This window comes from Cinclus cinclus, chromosome 7 (assembly GCF_963662255.1).
Source record: "Cinclus cinclus chromosome 7, bCinCin1.1, whole genome shotgun sequence".
NCBI classification, from domain to species: domain Eukaryota; kingdom Metazoa; phylum Chordata; class Aves; order Passeriformes; family Cinclidae; genus Cinclus; species Cinclus cinclus.
The window spans coordinates 16,717,749-16,743,888 of NC_085052.1; the positions used below are offsets into that span (position 1 = coordinate 16,717,749).

Sequence of the window (26,140 nt, forward strand, 5' to 3'; positions counted from 1 at the left end):
CATTGTATTCTCCTGTACAATAGTTCCACATGATTTAGATGCATATTTTTGAAAGAATATACAAACAGATGAGGAAAACATAGCCAGTAGAATATGCAAATATAAAATTCGAGTAGTGTATAAAAACTTCTCAGAGAAGCAGTCTGGTTAATCAACTTTATACACGTGCAAATGTGGTATGTCAAAATAAATGCTGATAAAAGGGAGTTTTAACTTAATTTTATTCTTAAAGGGTTAGGAGTAATCTCATTATTTACTTACAGTTCTATAGACTGTATTTGCTCATACTCATTTTTCTCCTTTTCCTGAAGAACATGTTTCATGGTCTCCAAACTGTTCATCAACTGCACAACTTCATCCTTCAAATTTGCTTCTCGGTCACTGAGTTCTTTTAGTTTTTTGTCTACACTGGTATATTTCTCTTGCAGGGCTACTGTGTTACTTTCTAGATTTAAAATAGTAGATTCTTTTTCTTTTAGTTCTTCTTCTAACCTTTTCATCCTGTCATCTTTAGTCCTAAAAGTCTCCAATAGGCATTCAAGATCTCTTATTTCTCCCTCATATCTGGTAACTTTCTCCTGAAACTGTGCAATTACTCTCTGATTTTCTGCAGCCTGTTTTTCAAAATCCTGGGTTTTCTTCTGGATTTGCTCTTGTAACTGATTTATAAGATCTTTTTCCTTTACAGACTGTTGATCTTGATTTGTAATCTCACCTAATTTTATTTTTAATTGATTACTGTAATTCTCACTATCATGAAGCCTCTTCTTTAAGTCTTCAACTTGTTGAAGTAGTTGTTGAATCCGATGACTTTTTTGTGAAGAAGCCTTAATCATAATTTTGCATTCTTCCCAAATGCTTTCAATAGTGCAGTGAAAGGAGCTTTCCTGTCTCAGATCTGCTGTAGAAGCAGTTTGGAACTGCATGGATAGAGGACTCATTTGAGCTGTCTCCAGTTCATCTTTGTGAGGGTCTAAGGAATCCTTTGCTTTAACTAAATCGATATCCACAGCATAAGATTCTGAGTGGCATTTGTACAATTCATCTACCTGAGACTGCATTGTTTTAATTTGTGACACTTTGTCAATTATATTTTGTTTAGCATCTGCTACTTCATTATTTAGCTGAATAATCTTTTCTTCTTGTTCCTTATTTATAGTTTTCTGTTTGTCCAATTCAGAAACAGTCTCCTGGTATTCAACTTGACGTTGTTGAAGTTCTTCACTTAAGACAGAAGCCTTTTCTTCAGAAGCAGAGAGTTTGAGATGCAAGCTTGTAATCTGCTGATTTAAGTCTTCTTTTTCATTTTTTTCTCTTTGGCATTGTTCTTCAAGTGCAGCTATCTGACCTTCCAAGGTTTCAGCTCTTTCCTTTAGTGCTAGTATCTCCATGTAGGTCTCAGAATTATTAGTTCTCTTCAGGTCAAGAGAGTAGTTTTCCCAACTCTCTCTCTTATCTCCTAAAAACAAAATGGAAACAACATCAAGAACAAGTAAATTCCCATAGAGCTCAGGTTAATTAAAATTAAAATCAACAAGTCACTAGCAACACCAAATTTTAATTGGCGTGTGGAAAATTAGCACCACCTAAAAGCCACACTCTCATAGCATTTTAGAGTCTTGAAATTGTTAGAACCCTCTGAGACATTTTATTTGCATTAAAATGCCTCTTGGGCCTCTAGGCATAACTTGCAAAAAAGGTGTTTAGAAGACTTAAAAAATTTTGCTACAGTTTTATTCCAACCTTCTATTCTGCCCTACTAGCAGAAAAAATCTAGCTGCTTTCACAAGTATTTGCCACACCTATGAGCTAGGTAACAGTCACAGTGATAACTGGTTTCTACTTCCCCTGATTCAACAACCCCTTTAAATTGAGCCAGCAATTACCCATCCTCCATTTATGGGGCAGTGATGTCATACATCTTTCTGAGAAGTTCTATGCACTCTCTTTAATCACCTTACTTTAAAAAACAAGGCTAAAAATCCAGCACAAGTTTTTGCTTTTTTTTTCTTTGTGTCTGGAATCTTCCTTCCTTCTGTATTCAATAGGTTTCTAAACTAGATAAAAAGCTAACTATTAATGCCCACACCCAGTATGTTGCACATAAAGTTCTCCAAGAAATATTTACATGTCATTCAAACCCAAAATTTCCATGTTTTGTTAACTTAAGACTGTTTTCCCAAAGTAATGAGCCATTTAAACTAAAATCACATATATTTCATCACCCTCAAAACTGACTCCAACTGTATTTCACACAGGTGTTTTAGAATCCAGTCGTGTCCTTTTAGTAACATGCATGCTGTATTTTACTATTAAATCAAGCCTGACTATCTCTAAGGATTAGATTATCACAACTATGTACTACAGGGAGATAACATGGATTCTTTTGACTGCTGCACCTACAGTAAGGTAGAGTTAGGCAGTCATCTCACTTTGGGACCATAAAGCACAGGTGTGCTGCAGGGAAACATCCTCTGAACAGATCCAACAAGTTGTACAGCCAATCTGAGTCACTAATAAAAGGTCATTCTGAAGCATTAAGCAATAGTGCCTTGATTTTTGAAAGTTGACAGTACACTTTGCTCCTGGCTTGTGCTTCTGCTAGCTCAACCACAACAGCAGGCTTAGCATAAGGCATATAATGTCAAATTTTTAAATCCTACAAGATGAAAAATTTTGGATGTGAAAGTGCAGCTGTATAGTCCTAAGAAAACAGATCAGACAAAATACTACATATTCCTCTCCCTGGACTGGAGTTTTACAAGACTCACTTGAAGTGAGAGGTGCTGAGGTGTCTTAACACAGGGCTTGTCAAGTCCCTAGTCTTGGCTTCAAATGACACTTGCATTTGTACAAACACCAGAAATGCCCTACTGCACAACAGCCATTTTCTATGGACCTTTCTTGACATTGAAGAATTGAGACAACACAACCCTGCCTAAGTCTTTCAGTATCCATATATAGAGCTGCTAGCTGATCTAACTATGCCTACAATCTGAGAATTATCTGCCTCTTCCATCTTCAAGGGCAGCAAGCATTAGAAGATCAATACTCTCTGCATGAAGTGCTTTGTTAATGGAATCACACAAAAGCCTGAGTTTGAAGGGACCCTCAAGGATCATTAAAAGCAGGGTTGCTCTCAAGCCTCTCACTCCCCCATCTGTACCTAAAAGCCAGGGTTACCCTGGCCCAGATGCAGAATCAGGCACTTATATTTTAAACTTCATAGGGTTGGTGAGTGCCCAGCTCTCTAAATTGTCTAGATTTCTGTGCAGGGCTTCTCAGCCTTCAAGGGAGTCAACAGCTATCATTGGCAAACTTGGTTTTGGGTCCTGCATCCAAATTGTTTAAGAAGATATTGAAGAAAACTGGGCCTATTATAGAACTCTGGGGACCCCCGCTAGTGTCTGGGCAGCAGCCTGATGTTACCCCATTTACCACAATGCACCATAAACTTAAAAGTTGATCTACTACAGTGAGCGCTCTCTTGTTCTTTCACTGCACAATGTAATGAATTATAGTCCAACATACAGTTTGTTCACTGTATCCTTATTTTTCTGTGAACCTGTGAATTTGATAATTCTCCTTTTACAGAAAGGAAAGGCCTCTCACCTTCCTTTTGCATATGGTTTCCATAGCTCTACGAAAAACCAAAGCCAAGCTGGGTCCTGAAGTCAAGTTAGAGGCAGACAGAGCTTACAAATACCATTTTGCACAAGTCCCATATAGTTCAGTTTCACTTATTAATAGATTTTATTCACCTGATAAACTCACATATAAAGCAAGAAAAGCAAAAAGACTGAAAATGCAAACATGAGAGCTGTACAAAAGACACCATTTGTGGACTTAAGCTTTCCACTTGAATGGAGTAAAATTAATTTTTCTTCTGCCAGCACTGTCATCTTGACCAGAGCTGGTGTGTTCACAGCATGCACACAGAATGAAATGTCAAGGTTCACAGCACATACTGTATGACTGAATAAGCAGTAAGTCATTGACACCTTTGTTGCTTGCTTTTCAAAAACTTAAAACAGAAGATGCTACTTTCTCAGAAGTCCAGCAGCAAAAAATTTAGCACAGCTGTTAAGAAATTGCCTAGAAACTACAGCTGGGTATGCAGGTACATACACAGAGAAGAAAAAGCATCAGAAAGGAAAAAGTCTAAAAAGTCTAAAAGCTAACTTTTATTTAAATCATTTAGGAGTAAACAATATAGGGCCCTCTGCAAAAGAGATTACATTTAGAGAACAACATTTAGGTTACTTTCTTTTACAGTTTAACATAGCAGATTTCCTCTTCAGAGCATAATGTTTATGCTTCCCAGCTTTTCTCTTCTGTTCTGGAATAGTAATCAAGCTTTTTTGGAAGACCCCCTGTTGAGTGATGGTAGAAAATGTACCTTTCTTTGTCGGTGGCTCTTCTTCTGCAGTAGGCTTATTTTCCAAGCAACGTTTTCTTCCCACTTCCAAGACCATTTCCTCACAATCCTTGAACTGGCTGCTTTCAATCACTTCCTTAGAGTTCTTTTCTGCTAATTGTCTCTTAATAGTAGTCACAGTGTTCTCCTGTGTTAAAATAGGATCAATTACTTTGAAGTTGTACAAATAGAGCACTTAAAAAGCTTAGTAGATTTTTCTATACAAATATTTTTACAAAACCTTATGGGTAAGGTGCGGAGTGGCTGTCAGAGGAAAAGTCAGTGACAGATCAGTTAGTTAAATCAAGAGCTCCAGCAACTTCAGATACTAGGAAACACAATTCCATTGTACAGGAGTCAGAGCAAGAGACCAGAGAACTACAAAATACAAGACTTTCATTAAAAGGACTTAGTTTACCATCTGAAAACAATTTCCAGCATCAAGAGAACTGATGAAATTCCCAATTTGTTAAAAGGGCACACAGTCTGTTCTATAAATTCATCATTTTCTGATCATGATTGGTAGAGTGGGAGCTTTAACAGCCTTCAGCAAAGCCATAAATCTTTTTTTTTGCCATAACACATCTGATGTAATTTGAAAGCCTAGTCAGTTCTGCCATATGTGCTTTAGATAGCTGACTAAGCAAGAAGTTGTTTACTTGTAAGATGACACAAGTGGCAAGTCACATGGTTGTCAAGGACCAATTATTCATCTATAAGTACTTCATTAAAAAACACAACAGAGTATAGAGTTGAGGTTTGGGGTCATGTTTAACATTTCATGCCACACAGTCTCATGGAACCACTGGCCAGTTAAAGCCTTGCTCTTGGAAGGAGCAGTAATAGCAAGTGACCACACTCCACTCACTCTTGGAGCATTTATAATATGGACAAGTTAAGCAGCTGTGAGGCAGAGAACACAAGACAAAGTTTGGCCAAAGCTTTGAGTTTACAGTGGAAGAGTAATGGACCAGAGTGCTAAGTTTCACTTAAAATGTTCTCAAAACTAGTTCAGGTTAGTGAACATCAGGCTCAAGAAAATCCCAAACCTCCAACCACATGTTTTGTTTTTTTTTTTTTACCTGCATCATTTAGCCAAGCTAGCTTCCAGCATTCAGCAGATATCATTAGACTATACAATCCAAAGTTTTATTAATCACATCAAAAGCAGAGATACTCATGTCATAACTTCTTAATTCAAACTTTGCTCAATAGATTCACATTAACACTCTTCCCTTGAAAATGTGTAAGCATGTTGGTGGTGGGTAGAATAGAGATTTTTTTCCCCTTGATTTATACAATTATTGCCTTTTTTACATGCTTAAATTCTAACTTCAACTAAAATTGACCTTTGAGCACAACAAAACTTTGTTTTCTTCCTCTTTTATTCACACAGTGATGCACATGCTCTATTCCCACTGTTTTAAGTCCTTACAGTTTGAAGTCTTTTTGCTTTTTTTGATGGCTCATCTAGAGTCCTCCAATAATAACTTCAGATCAGTACTTCTGAAAATTTCATTATTCACACAAACCCCTGCTAATATTTTGCTGTGGCTTTACTTTCAACACCACCTGACCTGCTATCATTTGAAGTAAATAGCAATTATTTAAAAAAAATTCCAATTTTCCAAAGTAAAGTCCATTATAAGCACATATTAAATTTTTTTTTTTGTATAAAGACAATTAAGATGTCTAAGACTTACGTAGCCTCTTATGGTTTCTTCTGAACGGGTTATCTGACCTTGTAGTCTCATAATAGTTTCATCTTTTTGCTTCACAAGGTCAATCAGTTCTTGAATCCTTTCATTTTGTATATTCATTTTCTTGAAATAGAAAAAAAAGTTCAATTTAACACTGAACTCTTCCATGCTTTTGAGAAGCAAGACCAAACTATGCTTGATATAAAAAAAAAGCTAGAAGCATAGTCTAATAACATTTCAAGTTATTGGAATTTTGTATTAAAACAAATAATTTTGCACAAGATTTTTGGGGAGGAAGTTACCTCTGTTGCTTCTTTAAGTTGCTCAGCAGACTCATCCAGTTTAATCCTCTGTGTTTCAAAACCTGTAACAGGAAAAAAAAGCCTACATCACATAATCAGCCACCACAATTTACTCAGTAATCCATGTCTTTGTGTCTTCTGGTACTTCAGTAGCTTTTGAATACATTTATTTTCAAGTTGAGTTCTACTAGGACATTTCAAAAGCTGTTTACATTTTCTGAACTGGACAATGGGGCCTTGCAAACCATTAAAAAGACAGATCCCATCACAAACCCTCTGCTGAGATCATTATGAAGTGCTGCTAGTTTTATCTCCAAAGTTCCACATGATGCCTGAAAACACTGCATCAGCAAAACATAAAAGTACAAAAGGGATTAAAATACAACAAGGAAATCATTAACTTTGATGTTTTATCCTACAATTCTTAGGTCTGCAATTGACAATTTTCATCTTAAAAATGAAATAAGCAAGGCCTGTAGAATTGTTTAACCTGCACATACACAAAACAAAGGATTACCACCACTATACACATAATTTGGTTATATAATACCACTCAATGAGACTATTATTCCTATTTTACAGTACACAGTCATTTCTTTGTGTCTTTCACATCACACTTAGACCCAGCTTACCTTTGGTTTTCTTCTCCAGCTCTTGCTTGGCCTCATCTAGTTCAGCAGTTATTTTTGCCAGCTTTTTTTCAAGACAACCTATAGTTTCCTGTGGGTCCTCCAAGGACACAATGTACTGGTGTGCAGCTTCTGCCTGATTTCTGATATCAGTGATGTCATTTTGCAGAGAATCAATAACACCCCCAAAATCAATGTAGGCACCTGACTCTGTGCTGTTTTCTTCATTCTGAAAGAATTTATACTCATTCAGAAATGGCAAAAAAAAAAAAAAATCACACAAAAGTTGTAATTTCTACAGAAAATATGGAATATTGTTAGGAATTCAAATATATAAGGATAATTATAATTCTGATTTCAAAACCATCTTGTGGGTTCATATGCACTAAGTGCCAGTTTCTGTCTGCCTTCAGACACCAGTTTCCAGTATCAAGATAGTGCTACTTAATTTTTATAACATTTAATAACCCACCATTACATTCCCTCTTATCTCCACAAAACCATCTCCTCCAAGTTTACCGTAAGAATTAGAGTATTTTAAACCAATGAGAATACTGAATGAACAGAGCAAACAAACTGTTTTAGAAGGAATACATCTGAAATTTTCATATAACAGAAGAAGTTTGTGAGGTCAGGTAAGTCTAAGTGGTAACTTAGACTAAGTTATACCTAAAAGACTAACTTGACATCTTGCCTCTGTTTTTTCAAAAGATAAGAGGTCTCAAACTCTCAAGAGACAGACTCAAGAGTCTAGGTATGGCTTTAACGGATGAATAATTTTCATTGCTTCAGTTGTACCTACTATTGCCCTAAGAGGGAGGTCTCTGTGACTACCACAGTCCATATGTGGGTCCTAAGAAGTCAGACTCAAAGATTTTAAATAGGCACTAAATACAATGGATTTTATAGCATTAAAAACTGCATATTTTCCCCCAGTTACTTTGTCAGACTCATTGACACTCTGTGTTGGAGAAATGCAAAAAACACCATAAATTCCTGAATTCTAAGGCTCAGCAACCTCATCTATTAAATAAGATAAATGTATCTTGCTGAGGGCAATTATTACATTGTGTGCAATTTCTTGAAACCACCCTCGGTATTTCTTGAGAAATACTATGACCATAACAGGTAGTAAAAGGGACATTTGGGGCAGACAGATAAAAATACCAGAAGTCCAGCTTGATCACTGCACGGCTGATCTTGTAATTTACTTTTTTCATCTGCATTGTTAGTATAACTATTTACAAGATCCTTGAAGATTTCCAGGCGTTTTTCAGAATTTTCTTCAAGATGTGCTCGTTCATGAGAAAGGCACTCTCTAGAGTAGAAAAAAAATCAAGCCAGATAAAAGTAAGCCATAAGAGAGGCTAAAGAGTTATTAGCACAGTTGTCCATAAACAAAGATTCTTTCTTCTTTTTTTTTGGCACAACAATACACTAAACAACGCTGCTACCCTAAACCAGAAGTATATTTCACACATTCCAGAAGAATAAGAAGGATACAAGTACACAGACTTGGATAGTACTTATCAAAAAACTTTTTCTAAGCTGCTTGAGACAGAGTATGTTTGGAGTATCACTAAAAAACAAAACAAAACAAAAAAAAAAAAAAAAAAAAAAAACAAAACCACCCAAGAATTTGCAAATGTTACTCCTTCTACAACTTACCAAAGCAGCTCTTCCCTTCTAAAGGGTTCTACAGGAAAAAAACACTGACTGCAAATTACACACACTCCTAACCCATCCCACAGAAAAATCAAAGCCTTTTCTGAAGAGCATTTTTCCTGATCTCATAATCAAAACAGAAACCAACATATTAACTGATGCAGTAGATCAGATCTAGCAGAAGACTGTGGTCAATTTGTGGTAAATTCCAACCAACAGAGATTTAAGAAATAAGCAAATTTGCTTTCACTTTTTTAACAAGTAATTTTAAAACCACTTAAAGCCAGCTTACTTGAAATCCATTTCCCGCTGAGCAAAATACTGCGTAAATTCTTGTATCACTTCTTCACGAATTTTTATTTCCAGCAGTAACCTGTTTTTCTTTTCAGTAATAAGTTTGTTCCTCAGCTCTTCTACCAGATTCACCAGCATCTAGAATTACAACTAGTATTATGCTTTTCATATAGAAATACTTCCCCAGAAGTGAGATTCTTTCCATTCCCCAAACACTACAACACTTTACAACTGGAAAAAGTTTTTCCAGGTCTTTTACTAGCTTACTCATAAACAGAAGGATTTATGAGTAGATTGCACTGCCTGTTTGGTACTAACACATCAATTTAGGTTTGCACAGAGTGGGTATTTCCAAAGAACACCAAGTTTATAATAAAAATTCCTAATGTTATGTTTAAAGGTAGGCTTAAGATCAACAGAATGTGGCCTTTTTTCCATATGTCCCTTTTCTGTTTATTAACGAAACCTCCATGAAATGGTTGCTAGTCTGTTGTTCTCTTATTCCTTGTCTTCCCCAGAAACGACTAAAATTGCTGTTTCTTAAAGAACAGCGTCCAGAGTTTTCTTGTGCGTAAAATAACAAAGGAAAAAATTTTGTGTTGCTAAAAAACAGGTAATATCTTCTGTGTACTGACTACAGGATACTAAAAGAGGAGAAAGCCAAATCTGCAATTCTTACTGCTCAGTTTGCACTTTGACAGAAATCAGTTTTCCCACAATAAGCATCAAGGCATAAGTAGTCCCACCTGTACTTGTGCACACTGGATTTATGCAGAATAAGGTGATGGGGGGGAAGGAAAAAAATAAAAACGGGGTGAGATGGAAGAAACCAGAAGAACACAGTGCTTGAAGGCTCTATGCTATACTAATTCCTCAAGGAGCCCTGGCACATACCATGTATTTTTCTTTTGCAATAACAACTTCATTTCCAGCATTTTCCTGCACTGCTTCTTCTCCTGACATACTGGGCTTACTGGGCTGTTCCTCCATATCATCATCATCATCATCTTCAAACACATCTTCCAAGGTTCTGTCCCACAGGATAGTAGCTCTTTTCCTTGAGATTGGCATTCTAGTGACATTAAGCAGTGATGATTCTCCTGCTGATTTCTGGCCAAATGACTGATCTTGGGGAAGAACAGACGTGTCCATAACTAAAACCTACCCAGAAAAATCAAGAACAAAAAGTTATTGGTATTTTTAAAAGCTCCACTGGCACTTTGAAGACCTGCTGCACTCTCCTATAGGTCTCCTGAGCAGAGCACTCTCCCAGCTCATCCATCTACCCTCTGTTTAGAGTCACTACTTGGACCAGTTTCTAGGTAGAGCACAGGGCTGTCACGTTATAGCCTAACTCTTCTTTGCATCCCAGGAACACCAAGTTTCACTAACTGATAACCTAGAAGAGGCAGCAACAGATTGCCCATTTCCTGTACTTTGAATTTCCAATTGCATACACAAACATCATACTACAAAATCTATTTCTTTAACACCTCTTCAACCATTACAGTCTGCTCCTTCTGGTATTGTACTTAACCTGCCCAAATCCCAAGAGCATGGACTTAACTATCAACAAAACTTTTCCATTGCTTTCATTAAAGCTACAGCACCAATTCTCCACACTTACATCTCCCAACTTTGCCAAAGTTACATCACTACTGACTCTGCTTCCACCTTCCCACCGAAACCTCAGTCAAAGTAAAGGTGACCTTTCATTCTCTTTGGTGCTCAATCTAGTTTATCAGTACTTCAGATGAGCAATATCCCAAGTTAAGATAGCAATAGTATATGGGACACCTAGAAGTGAGAGCATGTTGTATCTGCAGAAGAAATTTACCCACATCTCAGGAAAATTCTTGCAAATATAGTAAACTTCTTATTATGCTGGATGTTTCATAGGAATTACAAATTTTCAGTAGATGCTTCTATCCCAACAATCCCAAGGAAAAAAAAAATCCCAATAAAGCATTTTTAAATCTCCAAGAGATAAAGCTCAGTCTGGTGTGATTAGAAATATGATTGCAGTATGAGACAAAAAATCCAGTAACTAAATTCATATTCCTAAAAGTGAGAGAACCTGCTCTTTTTAAAGCAAATCAAAGTTACTGATCAACAAGATCACCACACTTACTTTTTGTGCAATGGCTGAGAACTTCAGCACATTGAGTGTTTCCTCATATGCTGATGCACATTTGCTGATGTTTACTATCATGTACACCTTCCCCTTTCCACTGAAAAATCCTTGAAGGAAATGAGTTAGCTTACTTTCCCGAAAGGGTATGTGCTGCTGCAACCTTTAAAAGACAAAAGAACAGATGATCAGAAGTTTAGTAAATTCCAGTCAGTGCCAGAAGTATCCAGCCTGCATACCTGAAAGTCTCACTTACTATGGCACTAGTAACAAAGGGGTTTTAAATAAATTTTAAATTTAAATTTATTCCAAAGCTTGTTTGATAAGCCAAGCTCAGAACAAGTAAGTAAAATCACTAACCTGTACGATAGCATGTTTAAAGATGTTATAATTTAAGTGATTTAATTAAAAAGCAAAACAGGGCAAGTTTAAAGACAATTTTGGTACATCAACAAGATTACAGTACAGGTACCAGAAATCTAAACCGTTTTCTACCAAAAACTTAAGTGTTGCTAATTATATATTTTAAACAATAGCTTTTAATCATTGTAGGCAATACCTAAAAACCACAACCAGCTGGCAATTCATAAAAGGACTTACTTTGACTGCTGACAATTCTTGAGTGCATTAATACACTTGCCTAGAGTCAGGAGAGAAGTATTTATATTTCCACTCTCTTTCAATCTGTCACCCTCATTGCGGGTCTTGGTATATCTTTCAGAACCAGCAAGATCACACAGTGACAATCTGAAAGCAAATAAGGAAATATCACTGTATTTACCTTAAAGATGCACAAATTATCCACTTTTAAAAATTAACACTTTTTCTCATCCTTCTCAAGTTTGCTTCCCTAATCAAATTTCCCACTATTTTCTGCTAAATATTTGCTTAACATGCTTCCTATTCCACCCCACCCACCACCTCTTCATCCTAATTCCTACTGGGGACTCACACAAGTTCAAGAGTAAAGAAGTCTGTCAGAACCTTGTGCTGAGCAGAGGTGACAAGACAGAACAGCGTTGACACCTGATAGCTTGAGGGAGAGGGCCAAGTACTGTATGAGGGTGGAAGTGGGGAGCCACCATACATGCAGGAGGCTCTGCCAGTGAGCACTGGGTGCAGTACCAACAAATCAACATGAAAGGTAATTGACAACTGCATCACAAGAGACTCTTCTGAACTTACTCATTGACTCTAGTCACTCTTGGTGTTCCTGAATCTTCAATTTTTAGTACTTTAACGGTGAATATGCTGTGACTAAAAGGAGAAATTGAAATCAGCAGATAAGTGATAAAATAGGTCAATACTTCCAAAATATTTTTAGTCTCCACAACATCTGTTCAAGATGTTGTTTGATCTGTCAATATATCTACTAATATACAATCAGATATAAACTTTGAAAGACATCTTTATGTAGCATGTATTTTGCCTTTTCCTCCGATATTTAGACGGAATAAAGTTAAGTGTGTTTGTATAGCATTTAATAAAATACTGTGAGCTTTAGTACATGTTCACCCTACTGAAGGATTGAATCCCTTTGGTTTAAACCATTGTGTCACACACTGTTAAAGGACACCAAAAGTGAAACCTAGAAATCTAGACCTTGTTAAAGACTCTTCCCTTCCTAAAAACCATAAGCCATGTTTAGTTTCTCCTTCCTCCCACCCAACATCCTATGCCCAATGCTATTCAAAATGTTTCTTACCTTCTGCTGGAGCAATTATTTAGTTTCGTGCTTGCAATACTCTGGTGTTTCAACCCCAGTTTTAGAAGTTTAAAAGCTTCTTTAGAGTCAGAAATCTGAACCCACTGCAGATCTTCAGGAAGAACAGATATGATAATTTTTAAGATAACATGACCAAAATAAGTATGGGGATAATGTATGCACAGCAAGGACACTACATTTACTTGAGGCATAGAAACATTTTACTATGCCTGCTTCAGACAGAAGTTATGTGATGACAAATCAGATCAAAATGTCTCGTCTCATAGGAAAGGAAGGGCAAGTACATCACATTTCATCATTCTATTAGCATATTAAGTATGTTCCATTCAAATTAAGTGAGCAACCTTAGCCTGAGCACAGACAAGTCAAAAGAAGTGAGGTCTAGTATGAGTAGAAAGCCCTGTAGTCATATTCAGCAAGGCAGAACTCTACCTTCTAAATTCTAAAATTAAGAACAGCTTCTTCAATTTATACTACAGTCAAGAGGGACAAAAGGAGGAAGTCATATGGATATCTTCCAGAGCCATCAACTCAACAGAAAAAAATTCAGAATAATTTTATCAACATGATGATCATATGTCTGAAGTCTGCTTTTCTACAGAGAATAGTGAAAAAATCCCAGAAACAAAAATCTAAAAAAACTGTGGAACCAATTATAAGTACAGTTAATAACTACAGGCCTTTTTTTCCTAAGAAAATGGAAAACAGCAAAACACTAAAAAAAATGTCAATTGTTTCCAATATTTCTCCCATTTCAAAGAAATATCAAGGCAGTGGAGTGCAGAGGCTTTTACCAGTTCCAGTCAAGAATAAAGATAAAAGAGTATTAAAAGCAGAGAACTTCTATGTACGTAGATTGTAATAATTTTGTTACTGAGTCTTCTAATCTAAACATCATTACAGGTAGACCAGCTTTTCAAATTACATTTGGCAACTTGCAATGTATTCCATTCACCTTTTACAAAAGAACATCCCTTGATGTCTTGAGCAAGGCGCAGTGTTTTTCTTTTCTTGTCATTTGATATAGGAATCAATAGATCATAAAAGCATTCATTGTAAATCTCGAAAAACGAAACCCAAACTGAAAACTTGATGTAATTTCTTGCAGCTGTGATAGATTGTTCTGAGTCTTTTGAGATATCTTCCAAATCTGCCAAGTATAAAATGTTACAAACCAATATAAACATAGTAAAGTGAATTTCATTTAAAAATTAAGTAAAAATTGATATAACAAACCTTCTAAACACTACAAATCTAAAATCCATTCAAAAATCCACTGAAGGTCCACCTAATTTCTTAAATAACTGGAAGTCACATGCTTAACTTATACATTTGCAAGACACACCTACTCTACTGCTTTCTTTTCCCCTTTTAATTTCTATCAACCACATAAAGCTTGGTTAGAATTATTCAAATCTCTTAAACATCTTTAGAAGACAAAACTAAACTGAGAAGACACTTCAATTTGACTTTTAAAAGTAAACCTAACATTTAGGTAGTTTTTAAAATGCTAGAATTAAGTTTATATAAATACACAGAAGTACTCAAAGCCTGTCAGGATACCACTAGGACCCACAGGATAACTGGTACTACTTTTTCTTTGCTACAATTTCAGCTCATTTAATGCCTGTTCAGATATTCTTCTAACCATTTTATCCTTGCATTTTTCTGCCCAGATTATTTGCTCACTTTCCAATAAACAGTCATATAAAACTGAAAAGTAGTAATTTTATCAGCATAGGCCAGAAGTCAATTATTGACCTTAAGAAAGCTTATTTGCTTGCTTTAACTACAAACTTTTATATAAAACATACCCTTAGAATCCATAGGTGCTTTGCTGCTAGTGTTAATCTGGTGGTCTACCTGCAAAAGCAAACAAACTTTAAAATACATTGTTGACAGTACCAGTTATTACTAACAGCTCTATTGTATTACTAGATGGGAGGGAATACAGCATGGCTGTAATATGCTGCAGGAAAGATCCTGGTTACACACCAGGTCTAGTTCAGTGCACCTGTACACTGCTATTGACAGTGCTGTTCTTACCTCAAACTCACCCCTGCCACTTCCCTGACATCAGAATGTAGCATTTCAGCTTGCTGACTTGGAAACAGTCCAGCCACAGAAAACTGGAGGGGTAGGAACTCCTCCCATAAACAGGGTGATTAAAGAGGAGGATTTCAGGACTCCAGTTGCAGTTTAAACATTAGTCTTAACCTGGTAAATCCAGGGAACTCTGAATTATTTTATTCTTGGTATTTTGCTAATATAGGATTTCATGTTTTCCCACCTTGCTTGGCTAACCCTTGGAAACAGAGGTAAATGTAGAACACTCATTCACTTAAAAACTGAAATTAGCAATTTATTGCTTCATGATACATGTTTATTTCAATTGTATAATTTATTTCAAAGTTCAGGTTTTAGTAAGAGAAAGCCAATTTTATTTTGCTATTAAAAAAAAAAGTAAACTAAATAACTACAGCTAGATCTTAGGACTCATGCATACACTTCCTTCCCAAGTTGTAGCTTTGGTTAGGTTTTTTCAGACACAGAGCTGGAAGTGCAAGTGTCTAACGAAATGAAATCCATCTACTAAAAAAAGTATGCTTAAGAGAACTAACATTAAATAAAAAACAGGTATGGTTTGGTTCAGGTTTTATTAGTGTTCTGTCAAGTGTATATTTCATAATAAATTTTTCAAATAAAAATTTTGGGTAATAGGTTTTACACATATAAAACACCCACACAAACCTCTGTTGCAGTAGATGCAAACTTTGTCAGCAAATTTGTAGGTTTAAGTGTTGTTCTTATAAACAGTGTCAGAAACCAGAAGGTGCATGCAAACACACATGAAAAGTTCTTCTGAAGTCTCTTCTAAAGGCTGACAGAGCTAGATTTAACTTACTCCTGTGCTTCTGAAGTGAAGTCAGAGACTTTGCTGCCACCTACCTTCCACACTGGAGCCCAGTTATAACCAATGGATTAAAATCAAGGCAACCAATACATACATTCCTTTTGCCTTTCAACACTAGCTATTACAACCTTGCACACCCCAAGGGAAAAGCTTAATTCTTTTTATTTAAAAGAAGTAGCTTTCTAGCTCCAAATCCTTATTTATGCTCGCAGTTTTATTATACATTATTCCACTCATTTCAGAACTAGAAGACACCAAGAAAAAGGTATGGTTATACAAAATACAAATTCCCCATAACTGTAATTGGACTAAAGAGCTTCAGAATTTCAGTCAGCTCCTAAAACTGGAGTGTATTTCTGGACTGCTCAACAGTGAATTGTAAGAAAAGTCTAGCAGAAACCCATCTTTAATTCAAATCTTTAAGTCCACTACCTCTATAGCTTTGCTGGTTCAAACAGAGTTTTACTTCTTTTAAGGATATTTATCAAACTGAAAGGGCAATGACCTCAAAACTATTAATTTCTTTCAAGTATCCTGAGAGACAGTATGCTCTTTAAAAGATCAGACCTACTAGTATCCTTACAGATTAAGAAGGGACCATTTACATTCAGTTCTTATTAAGCACCAGTAATCCCAGAGGATAAATTATAAGGTGCCCAAGCTATAGGGGAAAAAAACAAAACAAAACAAAAAAAACCCCAAAAAGCCAAAACTGCTTAGAGTTTACATGCCCATGAAGTATTGAGCCACAAGACAATCCCCAGGTACAGGGTTCATCAGCTCTATTAATCACTTTACTGCTAATCTGAATGCTTGGCTGCCAGCAAATAGACACAGCCATGGTTAAATAGAGCCAGTCTCTTCCCACTGCAAAGAACATGGAGCTATCTAAAGATGCATGTACACATCAGTACACAAAGAAGTGCTCCTCTACCTCTTTTATTAGACGAAGTAATGAATTTTTAATAGCAGTTTCTTCTTTCACTTGGTTTTCAGTCAGCTTTATATAATCTCTACACCGATAGGGTTTGAGATCCATTGCTGTGTACAGCTTTCCTTGAATACTTTTAAACAACATATCCATAGTCCTTGGCAGAATACCAACATCATCTTCTGTCCCTGAAAGAACATACAAAAGAAAAATCCAGTTATTACAAGGTATATGGATAAATGAGGACAGAAAGATAATATAAATTCCAAGGCACACATGAAGAGTTTGAAGACTACTTCTTGAAGACAACTCGAAGGAGTTGAGTTTGCTTTGTATTCTCAAGGTAACAGAAGTATCATTAGACAGCTTTGAAAAGTATTTGGCTTACAGGAATAGCTCATGCTTTACATAAATAATGGATATAACAAAAAAAAAAACCAAAAAAAAAAACCAAACAAACAAAACCAAAACAAACCTGCTGGAATATTTTACGTTAGCTTAGCCTTAAGGGAAAACAAGTAAAAAGCCTATGGCCAACAGACATTTGATGAAGTTTTGCAATTTTTCAACTGTATTTCATAAACTGCCTTCACTCTCTCAAGGAAGTAATCTTGAAATAGAACTCATAAATGATCTCTTAGCTGCAGTCCTGTAGTAATTCCACAGAACCTCCAAAACAGTTTCTAGAAGCCTTGCAAAGAGTCACTCCTCTCCCTGTCCCAGACCCTTTTCTCTGAATATATTACTTTTGTACCTAAAAGACAGAGTCAAATAAAAGCCTCAGTGCACACTTGATCTTTCTGGATATGAATGCAAGTTGAAAAAGCGTTCACTTACATTTGATCTCTAAACCAGAGAAAAGGGACATGTGGAAGAGGAACTACTGTCCTGTCTCAGGCTGATAATTTCTCTTGCTTTTGAGACAGATGGACACTTAATAGTAACAGCACTAACTGCATCACTTAAGTCAGAATTTACAAAAAATTTGGTTGGCACTCAGACCCCTAGTTAGTAGCCAAACACCACATTAAACTCAAGCACTCCCACATTACATTTATTTCTTCTCATCTCCTCATAATTTTAGTTTATTCCAAGTCCAGTTGTAATTCAACCTAACAGGAACAAAGGAGCAGACACTGGTGAACAAGGAAAAGTCCTAAAAACCTGCTTCATCCTTCACTTAGATCCTTTGCCATTGACTGAATATAGGCTCTCATGTAATGCTGAAGTACAGTAACAGAAGAGTAAATCATGGCGCTCAGTAGGCAATATTCTGCCCTGCCAATTTTAATCAAAGTCCTAAAAATATAATACCATGAAAAAGCTTCTAGTCTAAAAAGCATCAATCAAAAATTCTAAAAGCCCCAAGCAATATACTCCAACCTAGTCTGATGCCTGGAAAGGCTGACCTGGAACAGAGACTAGGCAGAGCAAAAGGAATAAAATAGGTATTTATTGAAAGGATACACCTTGGGCAGTGCAAGAGTCTGGCTGGGGCTACACCCAAATCAAATCCAAGATGGATCCTGGTCACGAGTTTTTACACTTTTATAAGTTTTGGCTCATCTACATTTTGGGGTCAGTTGTCCAATCACAGCCCCAGGCTATCAAGTCTCAGCCCCCTGGCTTGCCCCTTTCCCTCACCACTGTTTATGCTTTTTGGTACCAGTTGTTCTTGATTCTCCAGCTGGGAAGGGATTGTTTTGTCAAACTACCTTGTGAAGAGAACTCCCTAACACCTAACATGAGGTTTCAGAGTTACACACCAAGCAGCAGAGAATCTGAAAAACATAAAAGCTAAAACCCAAGGTATCAGTCAAGCACAGGAGACTACACATGAAGAATTGTTGTGCTTTTGTCATTTACCTTTATTCATGATGAGAGAAAGGAAAATCCCATTCTTGCCCCAGACAAATAATAACTGAAAGTACCAGCAATAGTCTTTAATTATAATCCAACTAACAGAAGATTGCTTAGAAAATAATGTCACTTCAATAAAGATTAGTTTCAAGTGACACACATCTCCTTGTCCTACTCTTTCTTTGTATAAAATAATTGATATTTTATCCAGATCAGCCATTTCATTATAGAAGAAGCTGTTTCAATGTGAATCAAATAGCTTCATGTGTTAAAATGCTTTGAAAATTGATTGAACAATGACATCTTCTGACCAGAAAGGATATAGAGCTTTAACAGAACAGAAAGTGCACAAGGAGACAAGGCTTCCTAGGATATTATTAAGCTTAGGAGCACAAGCTAAGATAAAAACACACGTACATAATCAAATACAATTTGAAACACTTATTCTCTGCCTATAATAATTGAACCACTCAAATATTATCTCTTACTTATGCATATAATCTCCATAATAATAATGAAACTCCAGAAAATGCTTCTCTGGTGTAGAGTGACTAGACTTTTCAAAATCTGTTATATATATTATGCAATTTTTCCAACTCTCCCTCATCCCTGGGGTACAAGATACTTGGAGAAAAATAGAAAGATCACACATACCTGGTTGAAATTATAGAACCTCACAAAGTAATATGACTCTGTGTTTAGGTTAACTCAGGTAGTGACTGTGTGTTGGCAGTTAAATTTGTTATGGAAGGAGACTTTTGAAGACTATTAGAGAAGCAAATGGATAGACTTTACTTTAAATGAAGCAAAAAGTTACAATGTTTCTGCTAGAAGTAATCCTTACTTTAAAAAAAGAAAAAAGAAGAAGAAAGCGCTTGCAAGAACTCATTTCTACTTTTACCTTGGAAAGTGTAAGTTTTCCCAGCATTTGTTACACCATACGTAAAAACAAGACGATTATATCCATCTAGGAAATCTTGCACTGGTTGCTTCATGGTACCTTCAAAGAATTCTTCTTGGGTTGTCTCAGGTCCAAACACCTGAGTATTACCAAGAAAAATGTATACTTTGAGTAATTATTAGAGATGTTTAAAGAATCTTTTAAATTCTGCTAATTTAAAGACTATAAAGTTAAAAAATACAGTTTGCTTGGTATTCAATAATGTAAGTTAAAACCACCTATACCAGAAATAGTTTTAAAACATTTAAAGACAAATCATTTACTTGTGAAAAAGTGAACTTCTGTAACATTGGTCCTGAAGTTTTTTCACTTAGTCGACTCAAAAAGTGTTGAGGGGGCTTCAGTACAATATTTGTTGAGTCTTCAAGTGAGACACAGTCCTATTAAAAGGAAACAAGCAATACAGGCATGAAGAGACTATAAAGTGCTCAGCTTACAGTAAAAAACAAAACCCCCCCACAAAACAATTGCAAAGTATTTTTAAACTGAATAAACATCACACCTGTGATCCATTTTCTCTTTCCAATGATGTAAATGGCCTGATGCGCAGGCAAACTTGTATGTGTCCTTTCGCCTCCAAACTGCTCCTCTTAAAAAATAAATTAAAACAGTTAGAAATTTGGTTATTTTCTTGATAATTAGCACATGAATACAGTTTTACTTCATCAGGCTGTTTTGAACAGACTTATATGATAACATGGTAAGCAAATCTTCAATAGATCAGCTTTTCCCAGTGGTCAGACCTCTGCAGAAGCTTGCTGTGGTAAGTTAATCTTGCAGCACATTTATGTAAACACTGCATTCAGGCCAACAAAAACACTATGAACTGGCAATCAGCTTCACTCACAGAAAACTGAAGTGCCCAATAGAGCATCAATGCAGTACCACTCAACTCAGTCTAAATCCTATGCATCTTTTTCAAACTAAAGAATAACAAAGAAGCTTCATTTTCTCTGTAAAATTCTGGCTGTTCTTATATATGAAAGGATTAAGCTTATGTTTTAAAAAATAAATATCCAAACAATAAAGTTGTCTTACCTGGCTTGTGTCAGAGCCTGAAGAAACCAAAGAAAACTCAGAGGAGAGGTCTGTTTTAATATCTTCCACACTTACTGGTCCTGCTCTTGGAGATGGCTCAATGCTCACAATATAGGATGGTCTGTAAAACTTCTCATTATCCAAAGTTGGTTCCATTCTGCAAGATCAAATAAAGCTATTTTGTGCTCTCTGATCATGTGACAGAGAGCTTCTGAAGTCCCTTAGCAGATGAGTCAATTTGAAACTGGTAATTGTAATTTCTTTATGGAGAAAGTTTTCCTCATCCTATTCGCAATTTACTTAGCAAGTTTCTGATGGCTGGAGAGGGGGTCTGCATCATGAATCAAGAACAGTCACTCTTCTTTAAACAGAGAGCAAATGTATACCAGGGTAAACCCTCATATATATACCACAAACTTGTTAAAAAACAGTCTAACAAGAAAGATAAAACTTTAAAAAAAATCTAATTCCACATCACTTCATGATCCCATTAGAGCTTCCATTTAGAATGTCATGGTTATCTCTGCACAACTTGACAAATACTTGGTGTTATAAAAATAACAGTGTAGCTTAATACAAGACACAATTCAGAGACATTCCAAAGACTAATAATTTTAAGCTATTAAAGGGGCACTAGTATACTAGAAAAGTTCATACCAGAGTACAAGTTAAAGCATTGCTTTTCAGTAATTTTACAACTCAGCAATTCATTCATTAATACACAATTTCCTTATTTCTGTATATTTCAAAAATTGAGCAGTGAAAATTTGCTACAGAAAATAAAAATAAAATGATTTAGTGTTGACAGTAGACAGGAAAATATCAAAATAACCATTAAAAAGGGAATTTTATTTTAAAATATTAATATATTTTTTCTGCATTTTACCCTTCTATTTATTTTTCCTGTGATAGTATGGATGTGATGTGGCAGGGTTTTTTTTCAGAAAAATTTAAAATAACCCACTGGGCAATTACTAATAGAATATAGCAGCAAGGGATTGAGCAATCAGACACCTACCACAAGATTTTCTACATTTTAAAGATTTGGACAGAACAATTCAAGGGTCTTGTAGTGTTACATTGCCACATCTACACTACAGCAAAGCATATAAGTTGTTTTACTGAACACTGATAGAGAGAATCTAGTGTTCATTAAAGTAATGGGCAGACTAGAACTGGTTCAAAACTCTTTTGCTTAGGAAGAGTGTTGATTTCCTGCCTATAATGCAGTCCCATTTTAATTTCCCCAGGATAAAACCAGACATGTGTCTGCATTTCAGTGTCAAAACACTTAAGAGTTCAGTCTTCATATCTAGGCTGCAAAAGCCAGACACAGTTTTAAGCAGTTAGACAAATGCCACCAGGCTGCAAATGAGATAAAGCTAGACATAAACTAAGCACCAATGTTTACTTTCAAATCTCTTTTTCGGCCTAGCATCTGTTTGAAAAACAGGAAAAATTTGGCCTGAAATATCATCACAGCTTGAACAAAGACTGACCTGTGAATAAACTATGGTTGGAAAGAAACATACATGTGCTACCACGATCTGAAGTCTTATTTATCAGCTACACAAAGTCACGCTGCAAAACTCTTATCAGTCCTTTACAGGAAACATATTTGTTAGATGACTGACATTTTATTTACTTCAAATCTAAGCTTAAAGTGTGATTTGTCAAGATTATGAAGCAAAAGAAGCTTAAGAAGCAAAGGACAAGCATTACGCTGTGTACACAAAGCCAGAACTATAAGTAGTTGCAGAGTCCAGCGGTCAGAACAGTGAGGTTCAAGCCCAACCTCCACGTCGAGTCACACAGCCCTGCAAGTACTGCAGGTATCCTGGCGTGAACAACTATACTGCCCGGCTGCAGGCACTAAAAGGTACTCGTGTCCTGGGATGCATTATTACAAGCCTGCTAACCGTGGCAATACAACTTAGAGCTGTGGACACCTTAAAAGAAGGGGATCCCCAGAGGCCCACGCAGCAAAGCACGGCCACAGCATCCACAACGCGTGGTGCTGCCAGGCAGCACAACAAAAGGTAGAAAGAGCTCCAAACCACACAGTAAGGCTGGCAGCTCACATAAAAGCTAAAGCACCAGGTCGAACACCTACCATAAAACAAAAAAACCCTCCAAAACAAACAAAAAACCCCACAAAATAAACCAACAAAAACAACAAAAAAACAACCACCCCCCCCAAAACAAAACAAAAAACTTCCCCCTCTGCAGCTATCGACCAGCTATCTATAGCTATTCACCTCCAGGCCTTACACTGTCTGCCTGTTCTTACGGGACACAGCCGCGAGCGGGAGTCACCGAGGCCCTGCAGGCCCCACCTAAAACTGCTCGAACCCCACAGTCCCTCCCGCGTAACCGGGATGGCAGCGGGGTGAGCGGCGTCCGCCAGAGACCACCCACACGGCTCCACGGCCCCACAAGCCCCGCTACACAACCACCGCAACCCCTCCGCCGGGCCGGCGAAGGCCCGGTGCCGCACACGCCCCGGCCCCGCTCGCTCACCCGCCCGACCCCGGCCGCTGCGGGGCTCGCGCTCCGCTCCGGTCGCGGCTTCTTTTCGAATCCGACCAATGGCAGCCCACGGCGCCGCGCGGCCTTCTGGGAGGACGGCGCTGCGCCTGCGCAGTGCTCGACGGGAAATGTAGTCCCGGGGAGGCGCGGCCGCCGCCCGAGGGCAAATCGGGCCAGGCGGCCTCGCCCCGCTGGGTCGGAGCGCCCGGGGCGGCTTGGAGGAGACGGTGGCTGTGCGGGGCCGTGGGGTCACCGCCACACGGGGCCGCCGGCGCTCGGACGGACCCGCGGCGACAGCAGGACCTCGGCTGCCGCGGGAAGGCGCCCTAGCCCCGCCGGGCCTGCCTTCACCGGCCTGCAGCGCCGGGACTTCGCCTCTCTCGGGTGCGGCAGGAGGACGAGTGTAAGTTCGAGCTTGTCGGAGCTCTGGGTGATGACAGGCCTTTTGCTGTGTGTTTATAAATAGGATAATCACTGTTTGCAGGTGGTGAGAGGGAAGAGGCCAGTGACCTGCTCGATGCCTTGTACCAGAACAGAGATCAGCTGAATTGGGAATCTCCCCTTTTAAGATCAGGATGTGCTTGTGCCTTACCCTAGGTGCCAGTCCTGACGAATGACAGCTGTGGAAGATACTTAATATGGTACCTTTGTTTAAAACCTTCCCCAGGCAGAAATTCTTGCTGTGTGCCCGGTTTGCATGATGGTAATTCAATTTCTTAATCAGCAATGAGAGAAATTATTTGGCTTTATTTTCAAAACAATGTCATAATGCAAATTAGATCATCATTTTCTGGAATGTCAGGGTATGGAAATGTGCAGGATTTGGTAATGAAAGTCACCATGAGTTTCTCTTTAGAATCAGAATTTTTTTCAACTGTAATAAGAAATGTCTGCCAGTTTTGAATTGAAGTGAAAGGACAAGTAACTTGAAAGTAGTCCAGTATTTGCCTAAACCAAATGTTTGTTTTTCATTTGAAGAAAAGACTGCAAGCAAAAGCGAGCAATTCTTTAAAGGAATAATTCTCCACAGATTTTGTATCAGCTGCTTTCATGAGGTTGTCTTTAGCATTAAATTCTGTCGTTCTTTAAACAGAGGCTGTGCCATATCAGTAAAGGAGGTATACTAAAAGATTTCACTTCTGTTGTAGGCCACTTTGTAAGAGTTGGTCTGTTTTAACAGCAGAAAATGATCCAATGTTGAATTTGAAATGGTTTGCTAGCAAAACTGAAAAGTTCTTGAAATCATGCTGTAAGACTGGCTAACCTTTTAAAAGTTACTTTGGTTTCTATCCTAAATTGAATACAAACTACTGAACTTACCTAATGCCAAATCACCTTTTTCATATCAGGAGAAGACTAAGAATGACTTTCAAAATAAGGGAAATAATTAGCTCCTGGGAGAAAACATGAAAGTTGTTGTCTTCTACTTGTTGCAATGGAAAACTGAGGATCTCTGAATATTTTACAGGGTATATTCCTAAAAACGTTAGTGTCTATGTCCTGTAGAAAATTATTCTTGCTAAGTAGGGGCATCATAAAGCTCCTTGTACAGGCAATATTTTGATTTTTGAATTTTAGACTTCTGAAACTGTTTTAATGATGAGGCACGTGGTGCTAAATTACACTAGCATCTCGAAGGACTCCCATCAGGATACTGAAAGGGCAAACTAAACGACAATCTGATGTGTTCCCAGCTTCACACAAACCACCATAAAGAAAACATTAGGTCAGCATGACCAATCCAGCCTGTTTTGGAGTAGGAGATGGTGAAACTCCATCTATGTAAATAAGCTTTTTGGCTTTCTACCAGAATATTCTTCTTAAAATGGTTTGTGCAAGGACACCAGTTGAGACAAAAAATATCTGCTGCTAAAACAGCATTCAGTAACTCATTCACCCCTGAAATTTGATTATGTTTCTTCTTAAATTCTTTATAACTTGTGTAGCACGTTTGGTACTCACTAAAGGAAAATATTTTTATTAAGGATTTGTTAGAACTGTTACCATTACCCTTAGAAACTTATGTTCCTTGTATCTGAGGCAGGATTCAAAAGTTGTGGATAGCCTGCTCATGACAGTGATGAGATGATGCCCTATGAGACAGCACATCTCAGCTTGCTTTCACATTGGTGTCAGAAGTAATTAGAGACACAGACAACATTCCCCAACATCCTTCAGCACATCTGAGTAGCAGCCAAGCCAGAACTGGCTTCAGTTACTTTGTACTCAACTCGCCTTCCCCAGGGAATTAACCAAGTACTTGAGTCTTCTCTCATCACTCTTGGTTCTGCTGTCTTCCCCATGCCTGACAGCACTGCCTTTCATCCTGGGTGCAGGCCAAGTCCTTCTGCAGGGGTCATTTGGAGCTGACTGGCAGGACCACTCCTGTTCCTTGTCACAGAGATGTCTTGGAGGAAAGTGCTGCATTGTGTAATGCTCTTGGTAGTCTGCCATGCCAGCCCTTTTCAATTCCTATCTTTCAGGGCAGTGTGTATCATTTATCTTGTTGCTTGCACAGTCTGGTGGATGCATTTCATACTTCCTTTAATTTGATCCTGTGCCCTCATTGCCCCACTCTCATCAGTTGCCTTCAGGCTTCTAATACACATACAGCTGATTATATGCACTCATAACTTCACAGGCTGTTTCACATTTTTTTCTTGAGCAATGTAAGTATCCCTTTATCATCTATTTTAAGTAATGAGATACTTCTTCATCCTCATGAGTGCTCCCTGGCTTGGAAGGCTTTGTCCTGGGGGACAGGTGGCTTTGGGGCAGGGAGATCTCTGGTGCTGGATGAAGAAGAGCAGTTGGCTGAGGCATCAGGCCCCCCTCTCTAGTGGAGGCAGGAGCTTGCTGTCCTCAGTCTGCTAATACTGCTGCTGTTCTATAGCTAATTTTGTTAACTGAGTAATTGTGTGATTTCAGGTGGGGTAAGAGGAAACCATCTGGAAAGAGCTCACAAATGGTTGGGAGGCTATTCCTTTGAGGTGCTCTAGGATTATAAAATACTGTTTGGAAAATGAATCATAGGCTCACTGCC

The 26,140-nt window shown here is 37.7% G+C and overlaps 2 protein-coding genes across 4 annotated transcripts in view; one reads left to right on the forward strand and one right to left on the reverse strand.

Annotated features, from left to right (window-relative positions):
- KIF20B (kinesin family member 20B) overlaps positions 1-20,724 on the reverse strand; it is a 33,532-nt gene extending 12,808 nt beyond the window's left edge. Inside the window, exons 1-19 of the mRNA XM_062496083.1 lie at positions 20,569-20,724; positions 20,033-20,119; positions 19,794-19,910; positions 19,471-19,609; positions 16,713-16,897; positions 14,679-14,727; positions 13,820-14,014; positions 12,844-12,955; positions 12,324-12,395; positions 11,739-11,885; positions 11,139-11,301; positions 9,902-10,168; positions 9,006-9,145; positions 8,216-8,366; positions 7,052-7,277; positions 6,420-6,481; positions 6,121-6,240; positions 4,400-4,565; positions 262-1,459 (exon numbers count right to left, since the gene is read on the reverse strand). Coding sequence (XP_062352067.1) covers positions 262-1,459; positions 4,400-4,565; positions 6,121-6,240; positions 6,420-6,481; positions 7,052-7,277; positions 8,216-8,366; positions 9,006-9,145; positions 9,902-10,168; positions 11,139-11,301; positions 11,739-11,885; positions 12,324-12,395; positions 12,844-12,955; positions 13,820-14,014; positions 14,679-14,727; positions 16,713-16,897; positions 19,471-19,609; positions 19,794-19,910; positions 20,033-20,119; positions 20,569-20,724 — 3,752 coding nt within the window. The remainder of the gene's footprint in view (positions 1-261; positions 1,460-4,399; positions 4,566-6,120; positions 6,241-6,419; positions 6,482-7,051; positions 7,278-8,215; positions 8,367-9,005; positions 9,146-9,901; positions 10,169-11,138; positions 11,302-11,738; positions 11,886-12,323; positions 12,396-12,843; positions 12,956-13,819; positions 14,015-14,678; positions 14,728-16,712; positions 16,898-19,470; positions 19,610-19,793; positions 19,911-20,032; positions 20,120-20,568) is intronic.
- A 2,036-nt stretch (positions 20,725-22,760) lies between these two features.
- The window catches only part of PANK1 (pantothenate kinase 1), a 44,372-nt gene continuing 40,992 nt past the window's right edge, over positions 22,761-26,140 (forward strand). The window contains exon 1 of one of the 3 annotated variants that reach the window (XM_062496105.1): positions 22,761-23,500. The gene's annotated coding sequence lies outside the window, so the exon portion shown is untranslated. The remainder of the gene's footprint in view (positions 23,501-26,140) is intronic. The other 2 variants (XM_062496109.1, XM_062496112.1) reach the window with 2 other exon arrangements.